The following is a 20,346-nucleotide window of genomic DNA, read 5'->3' as shown; positions in this document are numbered from 1 at the left end:
AAAAAACACCTTAGTTGTAAGGTCAGCACATGGAGGAGGAGGGTTAAATTTCATAGGGTTAATAATTTCCTTAATAAACCAATGTGGTTTAGCACAAGCAGAAACTGAACTTCATGTAAGTAACTACATGACCTAAACTCTAAGCTCTCTTTCCAGCTGGACCTCTACCACACCGTTCCTCAAGTTTGTTAAAAACTACTTAATTCTTGCTTTTTTTCAGTAAGTGCATAAGCCATATATCAATTCAAACCACTCCATAAGCAGTACATCTGTTTTTTTTTTTTTAAGTTTAATTTTTATTTATTTATTTATTTATGGCTGTGTTGGGTCTTCGTTTCTGTGCGAGGGCTTTCTCTAGTTGTGGCAAGTGGGGGCCACTCTTCATCGCGGTGCACAGGCCTCTCATTATTGTGGCCTCTCTTGTTGCGGAGCACAGGCTCCAGACGCGCAGGCTCAGTAGTTGTGGCTCACGGGCCTAGTTGCTCCGCGGCATGTGGGATCTTCCCAGACCAGGGCTTGAACCCGAGTCCCCTGCATTGGCAGGCAGATTCTCAACCACTGCGCCACCAGGGAAGCCCAGTACATCTGTTTTTAATCAACTTCATTTAATGGTTTACAAAGCCAAGGATTTTGCACTTTCATATATGATTAGATAAAAACCATCCAGATGAGCAATTAATTTTAATATTAAATGAGACTTTATAAATGTGTAATTATTTCTGTAAGAAGCTATTTTGAAATATGTCATTTTTAAGTGCCTTACCCAGCAAGCTTAATTCACTTATGTAAATGTATAAAATTATTGAAGAAATGTACACTGTTTCTTTGGCATATTGATTACTGATACGTGCTTTTACTATTTGATGACTTGCTTCTCATTGATGGAAAATTAAGATTCAATTCAAACAAGAAGAACGTAGAAGACTAGTACCAATACTGTGGCATAAATTCTAAGAGTTTGACTAGAAAATTAAATTAAAAAACTGAGTTGGCTTAACTGCATTAAGTAGGGCTTTCTGCACCAGTTGAAGGAAATTTCCACTTGAAAACATGACTTTTTCTTCCCATGGCCTGCTTCTCCTCAGATTTCGAGCTGGCTTCAAGAGAGCATTCCGCTGGTGTCCTTTCATCAGAGTTTCTAGCTATGATGAGCTGGAGCTCAAGACCACCAGGTTTCACCCGACTCGGCAAAGCAGCCTGTACACTGCGACCAGGATGGAGTCCATGACAGTGGTGTTTGACCCCAATGATGCGGATAAGACCAAATCCAGTCGGAAGAACAGAGTGCCTCCAAGAGACCCAAGCTTCAATGGCTGCTCCCGCCAGAATTCCAAATCTGCCTCCACCACTTCAAGTTTCATAAGCTCACCTTATACTTCTGTGGATGAATATTCCTAAATCCATTTCCTCAGCTGAAAGAGTAGGGTGAGGCCATCATGGTGCCACCATAGGCCCACACCCTCCTGATTGTTGTTCAGCCCTGTCCTACATACTCTCTGGAAATAGAAGAGCAATTTTTAGGCAACTATGTTTCAAATGAGAAAGGTAGCATATAAGTGTAACAAAGACACTATTCAGATATTTGCCCCCTCAAAAGTAAAATGGCCTTTAAATTTATGCTTTGAAAACTGAATTATTATATGTAACAGAAAAATATACTGAAAAATACTTGTAGAGTGTTCCATTTTTCTCACTGAAAAACTACAATATACATTTGTGACACTAAAGTGGCATGATTTTCCCAAAAGATTAAAGAACCTTTAAAATATAATTATGTGAATGAATAAAAACAAAACCTTTATAAAATGAAACATTTTCATCTATAGCTATAAAACAGAAAAAAAGTTATATGACTAATTTTACCACTAGAATGATGGAAAATTAACCTCCAGGCATAAAAATTAATGAAAATCTTTGCAAAAGAGAACTAATTCTGTGGAATAAAATTTTTTTGAGATTTAAAGATTTTCTCCAAGAAATATAACTGAAAAAGAAATCTAATCAAATTATTAGGTATCTGTGCATATTATTTTCTTTACATTTTTTTCTGGGAAAGTGGCTTCAAAAGAAAAAATAATAATTATTTACTTTTTGACTATTACATATATTAAAGTACCAAGCTAAGAAACGAAGTTAGGACCTTAAAATGACAAAGCAAATCCTTATGATCCTCCCTATTTTATTTTTCACAAATATTTTTAAAATTTTTAAAAAGATAGGTAGATTACAAAACACTAAAGATGCTTTCTAATGAAGAAGGGAAGAATCTCTGACTACCAATTTTTAGGCAAGAATTAAAGATAGTAATTCATAGTTATGACAGCAGACAAGAGCATCTACTAGCTCCAAAGGGAAATGTGTTTCTCCTCCATAACCCAAGGAAAAAGTTTAAGGTGGATGTCAACTTAATAATTGTACAGTGCCCTTATTCTCTCCCCTTCCCCCACCGAAAAAAAGAGTAAGGACTAGGGGAAAGTATCAGAAAATATATTCAGATGCAAAGCCTTAGGACAAAAAGTTAATGTACTACCTATATGTATATTAGTACCTATAGGTAAATCAAGTAAGATGTAGAAAGCTGAATCAACTGTTAGAATAGAAAGCTGGACAATACTTGGATAAATGTGAACTAATACCAGGCGACCAAGAATAATATACACCTTTCCACAGAGAGAGCCTTCCTTTTGTCTGCTTAGATAATTCAGAAATTCCTCCAGAAAGAAATGAGCTAATGGTCCTAAAGAAGCATCTGTTTTACTACAAGCAAAAATATACTGACACATTTCTGAAACCCATAACAAAACAAGGTATACCATTAAGCGTAGAATTTATCTTCCAGACCTCAGTGCTTATAAACCATCTTTTCTTGAATTAGGGATACTGTCACTCCTGCTCAAGAAAGCAGAAACCTTCTGAGAATGTGGTTGTATAGTACAAACTTCTCCTTTAAAATAGTCAGTTAGATTTTTAAAGCTATCCAGCTAAAATAATTACCTATAACACTTTACTGGATTGTTATGCCTCCATCAATACAGAACCGACTATTCTTTTTAAGAACAAGAAAAAAGCAATTATTTCAAGAGAATATCACGGTCTGTTGCTCCTACAACATCAAATTTTCCAATCCTACCCTGTTTTGGACCTGAAGTCAGAAATATTTAAATTGTTACAAGGTGTTAAAAAGTCTACACACCCCTCATCATATGTGTTTAAGCTGAATTTCTTCTGATTACACCAATAAACAAATAGATACACATACATACATACACACACATGCAAGTGTGCAGACACATACAGTCTGTTTAATGTATGCAAGAACTTCAAAGAATTAAATTCAAAATTGAATGCTGAAATAGTAGTGGCCATAACAGAGTTGCCACAAACAGTTCAATAAAGCCTGTGAAGCTTGTATGCATGCTTTAGATAAGCAAATGTATTATCATTTAGTACCTAATCGTTGAATATAATGTTTTTAAGTGTTCATTCCAAAATATGTAAATGCTTATCATACAATGTGAAAGTGTCAAGAAAAAGCCTAATATTTTAAAGCAAACATTTCTTCTTCTTAAATTTATAAATGATTGTGGGACTAGCATTAATGAACGTTCTAGATACATGGGACCATATTCAGCTGTAGAATAGGAATGTGAAGTCTGGCCCCCAAAATCAATGTAATCATCCCTCACCAAAATACATTAATACTGGGTCATATGGTAGTTCTATTTTTAGTTTTTTAAGGAACCTCCATACTCTTCTCCATAGTGGCTGTATCAATTTACATTCCCACCAACAGTGCAAGAGGGTTCCCTTTTCTCCACACCTTTTCCAGCATTTATGGTTTGTAGATTTTTTGACATGGCCATTCTGACTGGTGTGAGGTGATACCTCATTGTAGTTTTGATTTGCATTTCTCTAATGATTAGTGATGTTGAGCATTCTTTCATGTGTTTGTTGGCAATCTGTATATCTTCTTTGGAGAAATGTCTATTTAGGTCTTCTGCCCATTTTTGGATTGGGTTGTTTGTTTTTTTGATATTGAGCTGCATGAGCTGCTTGTAAATTTTGGAGATGAATCCTTTGTCAGTTGCTTCATTTGCAAATATTTTCTCCCATTCTGAGGGTTGTCTTTTAGGACAGGAATAAAGATGCAGACATAGAGAATGGACTTGAGGACACGGGCAGGGGGAAGGGTAAGCTGGGATGAAGTGAGAGAGTGGCATGGACATATATACACTACCAAATGTAAAACAGATAGCTAGTGGGAAGCAGCCGCATAGCACAGGGAGATCAGCTCCGGTGCTTTGTGACCACCTAGAGGGGTGGGATAGGGAGGATGGGAGGGAGATGCAAGAGGGAGGAGATATAGGGATATATGTATATGTATAGCTGATTCACTTTGTTATACAGCAGAAACTAACACACCATTGTAAAGCAATTATACTCCAATAGAGATGTTAAAAAAAATACATTAATACATCTGAAAAACATAACTCCTGCCTTCACACATTATGGAAACTCAGTATAATTTAGCAGGACATCTAAGGAAAAATATTGCTCCAATCAGCTGTTTTGTTTGTATTCTTTTTGTTGTTGTTGCTTTGTTTGCCAAGTATCATCCTTCTGGCATGATGGAAATACCTGAGGTCCAGAAAGTATCTTTGATACTTTTTAGGGAAAACTGACATCATTTACTCAATACTCATGACTCTTAAACCAAGACCTTATGAAGCAGAATATTTTAGGTTCAAAACTTTGAAAAGTAGTAATAATAAAATGAATGAATACAATATGAAAAAATGAAAGAGATAAGATTTTAGTCCTTTTGTTTGAATTTTGACACTGAGAACGGTAGAATAATACACATGGAAACCAGCTTTAGTAGGAGTCATGTTAAATAAAGCTATGCCAGTAGTTTCATATTTGTCAGGGTTTGGAAGAATTTGCCTCCAAAATTCACTCTACCCTCTGATGTTCAAGTTCACTGTGAATCTTTTTCATTGTTTGTAGGCAAACAGTGGCTAGAAATACCAGGCAGATGGTCAAAACATCCTAGGTGTTTTTGTACTTAGATCAACAGCAGAAAAATACAAACTATTTTGAGAGAATTCTAAAAGACTCAAAAAACCTTGCATCATTTTAAATACTGTTTCTAAAGACAAAAATAATAAACATTGTATTTTCATTATTTTGCATTTGGACAAAGTGTTTTTGAAATTCCCTGCATGGGAAAAAATTAAAGCAAACATGATTACTATAGGATCCAATCAAACATCTTTCATTTTTTTAGCAAGCTCAGTATGCTGCTGCATTTTTCTATCGCCCAACTTCATGATAATGACATTTCTGACCCAGCAGCCAGATTCATATTCTTTTCCAGAATCTGCCAGTCTCTTATAAACAGAGATCCTATGCACTTCAAAGTGAACTCCACCCTTACAATGCACACAGAAGAACTCCAAGAAGCTTAGTATCATACCTCAGAAGAACAAAATAAATGTGAAAAATCAATGCTGGCCAGCTCAGAATTTGAATTTGATTTTTGTTAATGCAGAATTTCATCAGAAAACTTCTGATTAGTGTCTGGTAAATTACTCCATCAAATACAAAGGCAGGAAAATTATAACAATTTCTCACATTTACCAGTAACAATTTGAGTTCCCACTTATTTTTGTCCGTGTGCCAAAAGTTAAGAAAATTCAAGCATGACACTGGCCAGGTTGTAATATTTTCCTTCGGGACAAGCAGGAATGGAGAATAATGTCCAATAGTTCTGAACAAGTTCAGTAACTGTGTGTTGTAAAATAGCTTGGCAAAAATTCTGTGTACGTAAGAAATAAATGTATATAATGTCTGTAGCTAGTGAATAAAGTATTTTCAAGTTGTGATAATTATACTGAGTAGATTTAATACATTCATTACCCTTTGTATATGTGGTAATATGTAACAGATTTGATTTCTTTTTTATTTTCCTTTAAAAGCATTAAAGATAATATTAAAAATAAAAGCAGTCAATATTTTCCTACTGGTTAGCAAAACATATGTTATGGAAAGTCCTACCTTGTCTAAACACACTCACCTAACCATCCCTCAAAACTATATTGTGCTTCCTCCTTTATTTTTCTTCATAAAAATGTCTAGTTTTCCTAAGTTACCTTGATTCGGAAAAAGCATCTATGCGGAGCAAAGGTATCAAACTGCAGAAGAATATTCTGAGTAGTAAGCAGGAGCAGGTTAATTGGAACATAGACTGAAAAGTGCATGTAGCTGAGTATAGAGCAGAGCATCTTAGAGCCATGGCATCAGAGCTATAACAACTGACAGACTCCAGTTTAAATCCAAGTCCCACCATCTGCTAGCTGGGGGACCTGGGGCAAGTGATTCTCTGCACTGAGCTTCATTTAACTCATCAATAAAAAAGAGAAAATAATAATTTCTTCAAAGTGCTAATGTGAGGATTGAATGAGCCACTTCATGAATAAGGCAGAGCCAAACATTACATAAATGTTCAAAAACATCTTTAGTATCATTGTGTGCATGGGGGGATTAAAGAAACCCTTGTTGCCCATATGATTCTGCCCCTATCCAAAGCTCTTTGAGGGGCATAAGGAGCCTATAGTCTCCTATCCCTGAGCCCTGGGCTGTTTTCAGAGTCCCCACAAGATCTCAGGGATTACATGAGTGTTCTGGAAATTTGCCATCTGGCCATGGGCCCTGAGCAGGGAAAGCTACACAGGTGAAGGGTTAGAAATGGCCAATTAAGAGAAGGAGTAGCTTCAGACATGTGAAACTAACCTCACTTCTTAGGAAAGGTGCAGCCATTTTAGGTTGAAAAATAAAAATGTTGAACTTCAGAAGATAGTAGATGATGGAGGAAAACCAGAAATTTTTCTTTCTGGTTTCCTTGGCAGCATCATTGACTGCTCTCTCAGGGCCTCCTCCTCCATGCTCTGAGGAAGAGTGCTCAGGGACAATTCCAGGTCAGGTGGCAGCAATGACCCACACTAACTCTCCATCTCCACCAGCTGCAAGGACATCTTATTTGATCCAGTCCCTCAACCCCATTTAGATACAAGCATTCCCTAACCTATCCTACTGACTCATTGAAGAAGCGGGAAGGAGAGAAAAGAGCAAGGGGTCTTCACCAGCCCACCACCCATCTAAAGCATTGGGAAATCCTCTAAGCTCTTAAAAGATATCCAATGTTCTATTGACTCACACTATATCAACTGCTACAAACATGGTCCAAGTTGCCATCATTTCCTGCCTGGATTATTGCAATAGCCTCCACCCCATGCTCTCCTTAAAGTTTATTCTCAAGAAAGCAACCAGAGAGATTCTTTTAAAACTGCATCACATCATCTCTCACCTCTGCTTAAAACCCTCTCGTGGCTTCCCATTTCACTCAGAATAAAGCCAAAATCCTTACAATGGCCTAGTGATGTGGTCCTTCTTAGTTTTTCTGCTTTTCTCTTCCATGCTCACTGAGATCCATGGATCCATCTACATCGGCTTCTTTCTTAGCATGTGCCAAGCATGCTACAACCTCAGGACTCTGGAACTGGCTATCCCTTTTGTCTAGAATGTTGTCCACCGAGATAACTGCATGACAAACTCCATCATTTTCTTCAAATCTTTGCCCAGTGAGGCTAATATTGATTACTTTATTTAAAATAGCAAATCCTTACCCTCACCCCAAACTATTCCTCCCAATTTTCCATCTTGCTCTTTATTTTTTCACAGCATTAATCACTTTTTAGAATACCATATAACTTACTCATTCATTATATTTAGTATCTACTCCCCTGAATAGATGTACAAGCTCTACTAGGGAATGGGCTCATTAAATAATCATTAAATGAATGAGTGAATAAAAAAGTTTTGATGCAAGGTATAGTGGAGATTGAAGTTCTTCATAAAGCCATCATTTCTCAATGTCAGAGAATGTCAGATGACATTTTTCTACTGTCTCATACCATCAAGCCCCCTGTGTACACTCTTCACTGTGATGCCAGTGCTGGTATTTTGTAAAATACACTCTCCAGACTCCCTTATTGCCTGATTTTCTGTTAGGTTCTGTAATGGGAGTCATTAGAAGGAACTCAGAGTGTAGAAGGAGAGAAATTCTGGTCAGTGGTATTCCAGCAGCAGCAAACCTCTACCTTCTTCAACACCCCCAGCACTAGCTTTCCATGCACCCTCCAAGACAACAGTAGCAACTGTACTGTGCCCCTTTAATGATCAGATACCAACCACACCACATTCCCTCACCAGAAGGTCTATGACATTTTCACAGAGTCCCAAGCACCAGCCCACTGAGGTCCCTCTTCTGAGTTCTCAGAGTCTAGCAATATCTCCTCTTACTTTTTTGTATCCCAAGATTCCTCAGCAAGTATGAATTTCTGCATTGTATCAAGACCTGATTTTTGCTCTTTCAGACTTCTAACATCTATGGAACCAAAATCTCTGCTTGAAATAGCTAATGTGATTTACCTTTTCCTTACTGGACTTCTTGGATTCTGTTTTAGTTTAATTATGTCTTTGATCTCGAATACCATCTGAACCCCCAATCAATGGAAAATTGGGCCTTAATAATCAATGGCATGCAATGTCATCATGATTAAATTATCACCTTTGGTTACTTGGGATGAAAGGCCTACTGAAGGCAAGACTTTGGGAAGTTGAATGGCAGCTGTACTTATTTATTGTGGGATTATTAATTACAATGACTGAGGAGGGGAGGTAGTAGTATTTCTAATAATATCTACACTAGAAAACATACACAGTGAAAATGACGAGCTTAGGCCTTTAAACTTTTAGCACAAGTAATTATTGGAAGACCATCAGTCTTATAAGAGGGCCCTAAAATAATCTCTTATTTTAGGCAACCACAGAGCAGATATGACTAAAAATTACTCCTAAAATTTAACTGTGTGGGTTGCAGAATTACAACATCGGTTATGTTCATAGTTCATTGAAAGAGGAAGACAGTTTCCCTTGAGGAAGAACCTTGCAACACAACCACAAGTATACATTGTAAGTATTCCATCAAGGCTTTCCCCAGAGGACCTGTGGCCTTTCACTAGAAAGAATGTGCCCTGTCAAAAGAGAAAATCCCAAATATTCTGAGGATTACAATATATTGAACAAGTAATGATGATTATGACAGGAAGAGCACAGATAGGTAAAATCAATAAAGAAATAAAAATTATGAACCAAATAGAAATTCAATAGTTAAAAAGTATAATAAACAAAATGAAAAATTAACTAGAAGGGTCAGCAGTATGTTTGAGCTGGCAGAACACAGAATTGGTGAACTTAATGAGTGCAATAGGGATTAAGTAACCTAAAGAACATAGAAACAAAAAAAGTGAAGAAAAATAAAGTCTCAGAAAAAAAGTGAGATAACATGAAGCACACCTACATACACATTATGGGAGTACCAGAAGGAGAGAAGAGAAAGAAATAGGTCCAAAAAATATTTTTGAAGAAATAATGATTTAAAACTTCCCAAATTTATTTACTAATTTATTGAAAAATAAATTAATTAGAGATCAGTGAACTGCAAGTAGTACAAACAAAAGAAAATCCACATGCAGATACCACAAAGTTAAAATATTGAAAGCCACAGATAAAGACAAAATTTTGAAAACAAGAAATGACTCAAAATGGAAAAATATCTTTCATGTATGTAATAACCAAAATAGACTTTATGTCAAAAATTGTTACAAGAGACAAAGAAGTATTTTATATATTGATAAAAGGCTCAACTCATCAAGAAGATATAATAATTATAAACATATAAGCACCTAACAACAAAGCCCAAAAATACATGAATTAAAAATTGACAGAACTGAAGGGAGAAATAAACAGTTGTATAGCAATAGTTGGATATTTCAATACCCTACTTTCAATAATAAACAGAATATCTAGAAAGATAATCAATAAAGAAATAGAGAACTTGAAAAACACTATAAACCAACTAGACCTAACATACATTTACAGAACCCTCCACCCAACAGCAGTAGAATAGATATTCTTCTCAAGTTTACATAGAACATTCTCCAGGAAAGGCCATAAATTATACCACAAAATAAGTCTCAAAATTTAAAAGGACTGAACTCATACAAATCATCTTCTCCAACCTCAATGGAATGAAGCTGGAAATCAACAACAGAAGGAAAACTGGAAAATTCACAAATATGTGAAAATTAAACAACATGTTCTTAAACAACCAAAAGATTAAGAGGAAATCACAAGGGAAATTAGAAAATATCTGAGATGAATGAAAACAAAAACAAATTTCAAAACTTATGGGGTACAGTGAAGGCAGTACTCAGAGGGAAATTTATAGTTGTAAATGCCTACATTAAAAAAGAGGAAATATTTCAAATGAATTATCCAACTTTACACATTGAGGAACTAGAAAAATAAGAGCAAACTAAACCCAAAACTACCAAGAGGAAAGAAATGATAAAGATTAGAGTGGAAATAAATGAAATGGAGAATAGAGAAACAACAGAGAGAATCAACAAAACCAAAAGTTTGTTGTTTGAAATAGTCAATAAATTTGACAAACTTTTAGCTAGACTGTCAAGGAAAAAAGAGAGACGATGCAAATAAGTAAGATTAGAATGAAGGCAGGGACATAACTACTGACCTTACAGAAATAAAAAGGATTATAAGAGAACACTATGAACAATTGCACATCAACAAATTTGATAATCTAGTTAAAATGAAAAATTCCTAGAAATACACAAATTACCTAAAATTATTTGAGAATAAATAGAAAATCTCAACATACCTATAACAAACAAAAAGATGGAATCAGTTAAAAAACAAACAAAAAATTCAACAAAGGAAAGACTAGGACCAGATGGCCTCACTGGTAAATTCTACCAAGGATTTAAAGAATAATAGCATTTTACCTTAAACTCTTACAAAAAATAGAAAAGGAAGGACTATTTCTTAGCTCATCCTATGAGGCCAGCACTAAACTGATACCAAAGCCAGAAAAGACACCACAGGAAAATTACAGACTAATGTACCTTATGATTATAGACACAAAATCCTCAATAGAATCCTAGCAAACTGAATCCAGCAGCATATTAATGAAGAAAGTGAAAACTTTGCACACTGAAAACTACAACACATTGCTGAAAGAAGTTAAAAGCAAACAAATAAATGAAAAGATATTCTATGTTCATGGCTTGAAAAATATAAAATTAACATAATACATCCAAAGCAATGTGAAGAGTCAATGCAATCCCCAACAAAATTATAAACAGGCTTCTTTTGCAGAAATGACAAAGTTAGTCCTCAAATCCATATGGAATTGCAGGGGACTCACATTGATGAAACAATCTTGAAAAAGAAGAACAAAGTTGGAGGGCCCCACTCTCACTTCCCAATTTCAAAACTTAGTGCAAGTCTATAGTCACCAAAAAAGTGTGGTACCACCCTAAGAATAGACATCTTCTCGGACCAATGGGATAGAATTAAAAGTCCAGAAATAAACTCATACATCTATGGCCAGTTGATTTTTGACAAGAATGTTAAGACAATTCAATGAGGAAAGAATAGCCTCTTTAACAAACAGAGCTGGGAGAACTGGATTTCCATGTGCAAAAGAATGAAGTTGAACCGTTACCTCACACCATACACAAAAATTAAATCAAAATGCATCAATAACCCAAATATAAGCACTAAAAGCAATAAACTCTTAGAAGAAAACATAGAGGTAAATCTTCATAACACTGGAATTAGCAAAGATTTCTTAGATATGACACGAAACACATGAGCAACAAAGGAACAAAATAGATAAAATGAACTTCAGCAAAATTAAATACTTTTGTGCATCGAAGGACATTATCAAGAAAGTGAAAAGACACCTAGAGACTGTCATACAGAGTGAAGTAAGTCAGAAAGAGAAAAACAAATATCATATATTAATGCATATATGTGGAATCTAGAAAAATGGCACAGATGAACTGGTTTGCAGCGCAGAAATAAGAGACACAGATGTAGAGAACAAACGTATGGACACCAAGGGGGGAAAGCAGGAGGTGGTGGGGGTGGTGGTGGGATGAACTGGGAGATTGGGATTGACATATACATACCAATATGTATAAAATTGATAACTAATAAGAACCTGCTGTATAAAAAAATAAAATAAAATTCAAATATAAAAAAAAAGAAAGTGAAAAGACAACTTACAGAATGGGGGGAAATATTTGCAACTCATATGTCTGATAAGGGTTTAATATCCAGAATATATAAAGAACTCCTACAACTCAACAAAAAGACAACCCAGTTTATAAATGGATAAAGGGTTTGAATAGACATTTCCCAAAAAAAGATATAAAAGTGGGCAAATAGTGTATGAAAAGATGTTCAACATCACTAATCATTAGGGAAATGCAAATCAAAACCACAATGAGATACCACTTCACATCCACTAGGATGGTGTAGATGCAAATAATAAACAATCTATAATAGGAATAGAAGAGTTTTATTCAAGCCAATGAGCACTTGAATTGTGTTCTGCCATACTACCAAATAGGGGAGGCTTAGATAAGCAAAAAATTCAAAGTTACATAAATTGTTTGTTAAGAATTAGGGTTGGAGCTGGCAAGAAGTAAGGGTGCTTGTTAAGCAGGTATTGGTTGTGGTCCAAAATAGTTACACAGTTACAGGGGGAAAGCTTGAGACCATAACGTTGTAGGTGGCAGCTGCTAGCAGATATTTTTTTTTAATGGCTGGTAGTGTCCTTGAGTGCGATACAGTTCAGAAAATTCAAGTTCTCAGTGATGCAAGAATGTGTCTACAACCACATCCACAATGGCCACCCAGCTCCATTTTGAATGTCTGAACCATAGAGATTTTTAAATGCATTCTTTTCTTTAATGGTTAAAGCAGATGTACAATGCACGTTTGACAAGCCATAAGACAGGCTGTCCTAGTTAGCATAAAGTTCAAGTCATATCATGTATAAGCCAGAATGACTACCCCATACCTCAATATGTGAAAATTTCTTCCATCAATGGAAACAGTCAAAAAGACAGACAATAGCACACTTTGGCAAGAATGTGGAAAAACTGGATGAATTAAATGTGGATAAACTGAAATTGAATTGAGAGTAAAATGGTGCAGCTGTGGTGGAAGACATTATGGCAATTCCTCAAAATGTTAAATATAGAGTTACCATACTTAGGTATGGTAAATACCTAAATATGGTATTCCAGCCATTCCACTTCTAGGTATCTACCCAAGAGAAATGAAAACATATGTCCCCACAAAACCTGTATATAGATATTCATAGCAGCATTATTCATAATAATCAAAAAGTGGAAACAACCCAAATGCCTTCTGGCTGATTAATAAATAAAACATGGTATTTCAATAAAGTCAAATATTATTTGGTAATCTATAAAGTGAAATGAAATACTGATTTGTGCTACAAACATGGGTGAACCTCAAAATCATTATGCTAAGTGAAAGAAGCCAGTCACAAAACACTACATGTTGTGTAATTCTAGTTATATGAAATGAACAGAATAGATAAATCTATAGAGAAAGAAAGTAGACTGTCTGTTGCCTGGTTGCCTAGTGCTAAATGGGAGAGGAAGGGCTGGAAATGGGTAGTGATTGCTAATGGGTACAGGTTTCTTTGGGGAATGTTGAGAATGCTCTAAAATTAGGTTATTGTGTTGGTCACACAATTCTGTAAATATACTAAAAAGCACTGGATTGTACACTTTAAATAGGTATAAATTATACATCAATAAAACTGTTTTAAAAATTAAAAAGGGGCTTCCCTGGCGGCGCAGTGGTTGAGAATCTGCCTGCCAATGCAGGGGACACAGGTTCGAGCCTTGGTCTGGGAAGATCTCACATGCCGCGGAGCAACTGGGCCCGTGAGCCACAACTACTGAGCCTGCGCGTCTGGAGCCTGTGCTCCGTAACAAGAGAGGCCACGATAGTGAGAGGCCCGCGCACCACGATGAAGAGCGGCCCCCGTTCGCCGCAACTGGAGAAAGCCCTCGCACAGAATTGAAGACCCAACACAGCCAAAAATTAATTAATTAATTAATTAATTTTTAAAAAAATTTAAAAGGATAGGGAATTTATGGACAAAAAGTCTAATGGGAAAGTCAATAACCTATATCATTAAAAGAGTCCTTAAAAATCCATCAAATCAGCCACAAAAACATTTGACTGAACAGGTCTTAACAGGCAACTTACAAAACAGTGGAAGGATTGGTTCCTCTTTTACAAATGCAACTGACTTTTTTATAATGTTTGCTCTTATTATGGGCATAACCCTGTGTGATATTGTGCTTTATAATAAATGTATATCCAGTCTTCATTCCCGTTTCTGGCACAGATCTCCTAAAACCCTTGGAATTTCCAAACTGATGAGACTGAAAAAGTTATTTTGTTATGTTAATCAGCTGTCTTTTGGACCCCACCTAAGGATGGGAGCTGGTTGCCAGAACTAACCAGGTAATAAAAGCATTGGAACTTTGAGTCCAACCTCCTGATCTCCTGGGAGTGGGGAAGGGCTGGAGGTTGAATCAATTGCCAATAGCCAAAGATTTAATCAATCATGCTTATGTAATGAATTCTCCATAAAAAGCCCAAAAGGAGCTTCTGGTTGGTGACCATGTGGAGGTGCTAGGAGAGTAGTACCTGGAGAGAACATGGAAGCTCCCTGCCCTTTCTCCATACATTCCGTACGCATCTCTTTCATCTGGCTGTTCCTGAGTTATATCCTTTTATAATAAACTGGGGACCTAGTAAATAAAATGTTTCTCTGAGTTCTGTGAGCTGTTCAAGCAAATTAATCAAAAGCAAGGGAGGAGGTCACGGGAACTTCTCATTTACAGCTAGTCAGTTAGAAGGACAGGAAACAACTTGGACTTGTGACTGGCATCCTGAGTTGCAGGGGGTCGCTGGAACCTCCAGGGTGCAGCCAGTGGATCAGAAGCACACGTAACGTTCTGGGCTTGCGGCTGGCGACTGAAGCTGAAGCGGGTGCTCAGGTCGGGGAGATCAGTCTTTCAGAACTGATCCCTTTACCTGTGGAATCTGACGTTCTCTTTGGGTAGACAGTGTCAGAACGGAGTTGAATTAAGTTGAATTCTCAGATACCCTCCTAGTGTCTGAGAATTGCTTGGTGTTATGTGGAAAGTCCCACCCCCACCCAGCCCCCACCAACACACGCACATGGGAAATGGGTCCAGGAACCCAAAAGACTGAAATTGAACATAAGAATTTCCTTCAAAAAATCCTAGCCCACAGGTAGCATTTACCCCAGACTCAGGATCATGTTGAAATACGATTCCAATCATATAATAAAGAATAATCTGAAGCAATTATACTCCAATAAATATGTATAGAAAAAGAATAATCCACTGATTCAGTGTCTTTAGTTGCAAGCAATAGAAAATAACTCAGGTAATCTTAGTCAAAACAAATTTTATAAAACATATTAGGTAACCCACAAACTCTCTTTTGAGAGCTGGAAGAACAAGCCTGGGGCCATGTAGTCACTGGCAATATATAAAATAGCATCCCAGAGCCATTAAAGTAGCCACACTGCCACCAGAACTGCTGGGCACAATCACTGTTACTTGCAAAACTTTCGTCACCAAAACCAGGCATCCGGTGCTGCCGCTAGTACTACCGCTGCTTCAGCCTCTGGAGATTGGATGTTAGTGCCACTGAGGTACCACCCTCATTAGAATGGGTTCTCCTGTATCTCTGCTGCTTTGCTTCAATAGCGTTCAATCCAAAGCCCAGGATGGCTGCATTAGATTGGTGTAGCCTAGGCTATGTGCTTGCCCTTAACGCCAAGGCCAGCTGAAAACGAGTAATGGATTTTGTGCTTCTAAAATAGGAGGCAGGATCTGCTTCATAAGGTGGAAATTCCCCAAACATAGATAGGCGTTCAATAAGAACAGCAGATGTCTGTTATAAGTGCCTTGAGTAAATAAAATATACGTAAATATTATGTAGATGTTCTTGGTTACTAGAAGCACAGCTTACAATTTTTGTTCTATTGTTCTGTGTTAACCATATTTTCCCTCGTAAGCATACATGGCACAAATAATAAAAATTTTAAGAGTATTATACTGAGGAAAAGAGTGAAACTTTCTATTTTAACTGAATTCACAGGAAATGTCTCTATTTTTTCAAGGTTATTGTTACCATGCTTTGCAAACTTGAAAAACAATTGCTACAGGTTTTTAAAGGTTAGAATATTTGGCTTTTGATAGTCAAATGATATCCCAATTAGGGGAAATTGACATAATTACTGTCTAGATATAATGTCGCATTATAAAAGCACTGTATAAATTACAAAGGAACTCCTGTGACTCTGACAAGCCAAACAAGCAGTGACGAATGGCCCAATCTCCTCCTAAAGAACTTGAACCTCTACCTGGTCTGAGATTTCAGCAGGATGAGATGAAGACCTCTTTTAATTAACTTTATGATTTATTACCAATGAAATGTTCTTTTCAGTTTATAAAAAGATGCCCACAGTTCATTCTAAAATGTATTGGAAATGATGTAGAAAAGGATTCTAGTGCATGAATCAAAAGGCATCAGAATATTGTCCTATGTTCTATATGAGAATTGTCAACTGTACCAGAGGTCTCAATTGTTGGGTTCCTCTTCCTTCAACCTCCAAATACCCTAAGAGTGGATCTGTGTGGGAAGTCCTAGTTAGCCTGAGAGGAGCAATGCATTTTAAATGGATTCAACCCCTGAGCATGTGTTTACGCACTAGGCTAAGGAAAGCACTAAAACATGCAAAACCTCAGCTTTGTGTTCCTAAAAGGCAGACTCCAAAAGTACATGGCCCTTTTTTTCAGCAGAGCACCATTAAGACTTAGATACTTGGGACTTCCCTGGCGGTCCAGCGGTTAGGACTCCTCACTTCCACTGCAGGGGGCACGGGTTCGATCTCTGGTCGGGGAACTAAGATCCCGCAAGCCACACAGCACAGCCAAAAAAAAAGAAGACTTAGATACACAAGTGTAGTGGGTGGAGACAGTTTGCAAGATGCTCAGATGAATGAACTGATCTCAAAATATGCACTGATGATAGCAACAAATGCTGAGCACCCAAGAAGATGCTGAGAACCTGAATTAGGCAAGTTGAAACCAAGTGCCACAGACCTAGTGGGGGTCCAGTGGGGACCTTGGATCAGTGAAAAGCAGTATGAGGGTTGTAAGCAAGAGAAACTGACTCAAAAATGTTGGGTATTAGGGAAAGAATCCAGGCATCTCAAAGACAATTTTGCATACTTAAAAATATTTCATATATTCAAAGAATTGATGCTAAAATGCAAATCTTGACAAATACAGATACTTACTAAGGAATGAAGGGATTTGACTGAAGTTAAACTTTTTCTGCGTACACAATAAGGGCATGAGAAGAAGAACCTAACTTCCCAGCCAGTAATCTTTACCCTTTCATTTCAAGGCCTTGAAAGTACAGGTCAGAATAACATTGTTTCTTTACTTAAGAATAGTCACTCAGGCTAATGAGGTCCAAAAACTTGTGAAATGTATCTCTCTACTCACCAAAGTAGACCCTGCTGCTGCATAGGAATTCCATCTCATCCCACCTCATCCTTTCATGTTGCATCTCCTCCACCCAGACATCCTGTACCACCCCTGGGCAAGTCAGTGCTCTGCTTTTATCCTACCTTTACACTAGCCCAAGCTGGGGTCTGCAATACTAATAGTGGAAATGGCAAAGAGATAGTTGTCTGCAAACTCAAAAGCTTTAGAAAGAACATAAGGGACAAATGGTTTCTTAGTCCTCTAAAATGTAAAGAACAAGGTGATAGTATAGAAAACATAGATCTGTGATGAATTTGCTAAAGTTGGTAGCTTAACTACCTCAATTTAAAAGCGAACAATAGTTTTAAAAATCAGATGTGCTATACATTTAATGATAAAAATTGAAAATAGTCCTCACAAACAGTCAATTCAAAGTCACTAAAAAATAAAAGTTAAATAATGTATTTATTTGAAGAATTTGACTTCTAAATATCAAACACATATTTGCATTAGTTTAAGTAATGATCAATTAAATGTATGATACCAAAAATGTATAATATTTTTAAACAGTTTATTTTTCACACGAAGTTTAAAGATAGAATTCCTACTTTAGAAGATGTGGTTCTCCTCCAGGCTGAGTCAATGAACTGAGCTCTTTCCCTCTGTGGCACTGGTATCTTCAAAACTCAGCTTCCAAAGTGAGTGTGTTATCTTGAATCAAAGAATGAGGGAAACAAGTTTGGGTACGTCTGATTCCAAATTATATTCCACAGACAAGAGCTAGATACATGGTACCACCTAAATGCAAGGGAGCTAGAGAAATATTGACCTTGGCTAGGCAGCTACTCCTCAGCAACAGCTTTGCACTATGGGAGGACAGCGTAACTCTTTGATGGAAATCTAGCCTCTGACACAGATGACCCATCTGACCATTAAATGTCTATGAGCACTGTTTGTGCTCAACACAGAATGTACTCCCCACACACCCCATTGCAGACATCATGAAATGGCACCCAGTTACTGCATCCAGCTCAAAGATCAGGATATCCAGGTGGTGTGTAGCCCTCTTCATCTGACCTGCATGGGGTTATTCCTGGTACTGTGATCTACAATCTAAAATGACAAGCCATTTGTCCCACCCCACATCCAACACACAGTGGTGGAGAAGGGACAGAATAAATATAACTACAAACTTAAATTCAAAAAAGGGAAGAATGGAAGCACACAGCAGGCACTGGTTCTTGCAATGATGAATTTCTAGAGGAAAAGTATTGTGTGTTCCTGGCAGTGGAGTATTTCAGTATCTGATTTTAATGGCTGTCATCTGAAAACACATGCATCACAAATATATGTATAGAATCAAATGGAAAAATGAGATATTGTTAGCTTCCTTTACTATTGACTATGGATGTTAAAACACAAAATAAGTAAAAATACTCCTTAAAAGTATAAACGTACAAAATAATTAATAATTACACTTATTTTTCACCAACTATGCAGAAGTTTTCCTTTAATATTCTGTTCTGCAATTCGATCACTTATGCTTACATACTGAAAGGTACTGTACTTTCTTAGGTTATGAACAAATATTTTAACATCTTGTTTAAATGTTGAAGAATAAAACTTTTAATATAGAAGATTTAAGTATTTCAGAAAGTTTTGTTTTTAGGTTTTGTAAGTATGAATACAAGAAGGATTTTATAGGAAGTATCCTTCTTTGTCCTTGGATTATGGGAAACCTTCTTTCAGAGTTGGAGCTCCAGATTCATAGTGAGCCAAAATCAAGCAACAGCTTTGAAAGTTCTTTTGACCCTGAGTATGACAACTAAAGTACACATGCTAGCTGTTCTCTTCAGGCTGAAAAACCTATCACCCCATCTCAAGTTCAAAGAGATAGCTGCTTCCTCTCTATGGCTTAACTTCTCTTAGATTTCACCTCGTGATTTCTCTCAGGAATCAAAGGAACTCCAGCAAACATGAATCAACCATTTCACTTTTATGCCTGTCAAAGTCCATGAAGATCATGGTCAAGTATAAAATGTAGTCCACCTACCTCATATGATAACAGAAGAGCAGACTATTAAGGATAGCCCTGTATGGATAGAGGTGAAAGCAGCTAAAAATTATCTAAACATTATATAATTGCTTTGCTAATACCCCTCAGTGATCATATGAAATTTCATTGTTCAGAGTAGAGACAACCGTAATCTTTCATTTGATCATTTTGATCATCCTCAGAAAATGTGAGTGTATACAGACTATTAGGGCATAGAACATTCACAATAGCCCATAATACTATACCAAGGACATAAGGATTTCCTTGCCATGTAGACTTAGAAATTACTGTTTATTTTGTCTGTTTTCAACATAAAACATTTGTGTGAAGGCAAGAGAAAACCGTGTTCAATTTAGTAAAAAATGTTTTAAAGTTAACACATTTATTTCAGCAAATAATATTCATCATCATCTTCAATCAGCTTCACCCTCTATTACCAATTTAAGCACTTAGACTGTATTCTTAAATCATGCATAGCTTATTAATTTTTTATACAGCCTTATGAAGTAGAATATTATCCCCATATTTATTTATTAATTTAGTAAAGAAATTAAAACACAGATATTTAAGCAATCTTCCCCAAATTACACAGCTTGCTGTTGGTGAAAGTAAGCTTTGAGCCCAGGGAATTTGACTCCAGAAGCTACCTACACCTTTGACTAGTAGTTTGTGAGATCCAGCCACATAAACCTGGTACAGTAAAGGCTATGTATGTCT

General features: G+C 36.6%; 1 protein-coding gene and 1 long non-coding RNA gene across 2 annotated transcripts in view; one reads left to right on the top strand and one right to left on the bottom strand.

Annotated features, from left to right (window-relative positions):
- The window catches only part of TACR3 (tachykinin receptor 3), a 90,163-nt gene extending 73,142 nt beyond the window's left edge, over positions 1 to 17,021 (top strand). Inside the window, exon 5 of the mRNA XM_082462851.1 lies at positions 1,086 to 17,021. Coding sequence (XP_082318977.1) covers positions 1,086 to 1,398 — 313 coding nt within the window. The 3' untranslated portion in view covers positions 1,399 to 17,021. The remainder of the gene's footprint in view (positions 1 to 1,085) is intronic.
- Positions 1 to 20,346, bottom strand: part of LOC309661373 — a 306,543-nt gene that overhangs the window by 38,543 nt on the left and 247,654 nt on the right. Inside the window, exon 3 of the long non-coding RNA XR_014263992.1 lies at positions 18,182 to 18,284. This is a non-coding gene — a long non-coding RNA (uncharacterized lncRNA). The remainder of the gene's footprint in view (positions 1 to 18,181; positions 18,285 to 20,346) is intronic.

This window comes from Balaenoptera physalus, assembly GCF_965194825.1.
Source record: "Balaenoptera physalus genome assembly, chromosome: 5".
NCBI lineage: Eukaryota > Metazoa > Chordata > Mammalia > Artiodactyla > Balaenopteridae > Balaenoptera > Balaenoptera physalus.
The sequence above is the reverse complement of the archived record's forward strand: the minus strand, read 5'-3'. Positions and strand labels throughout refer to the sequence as shown.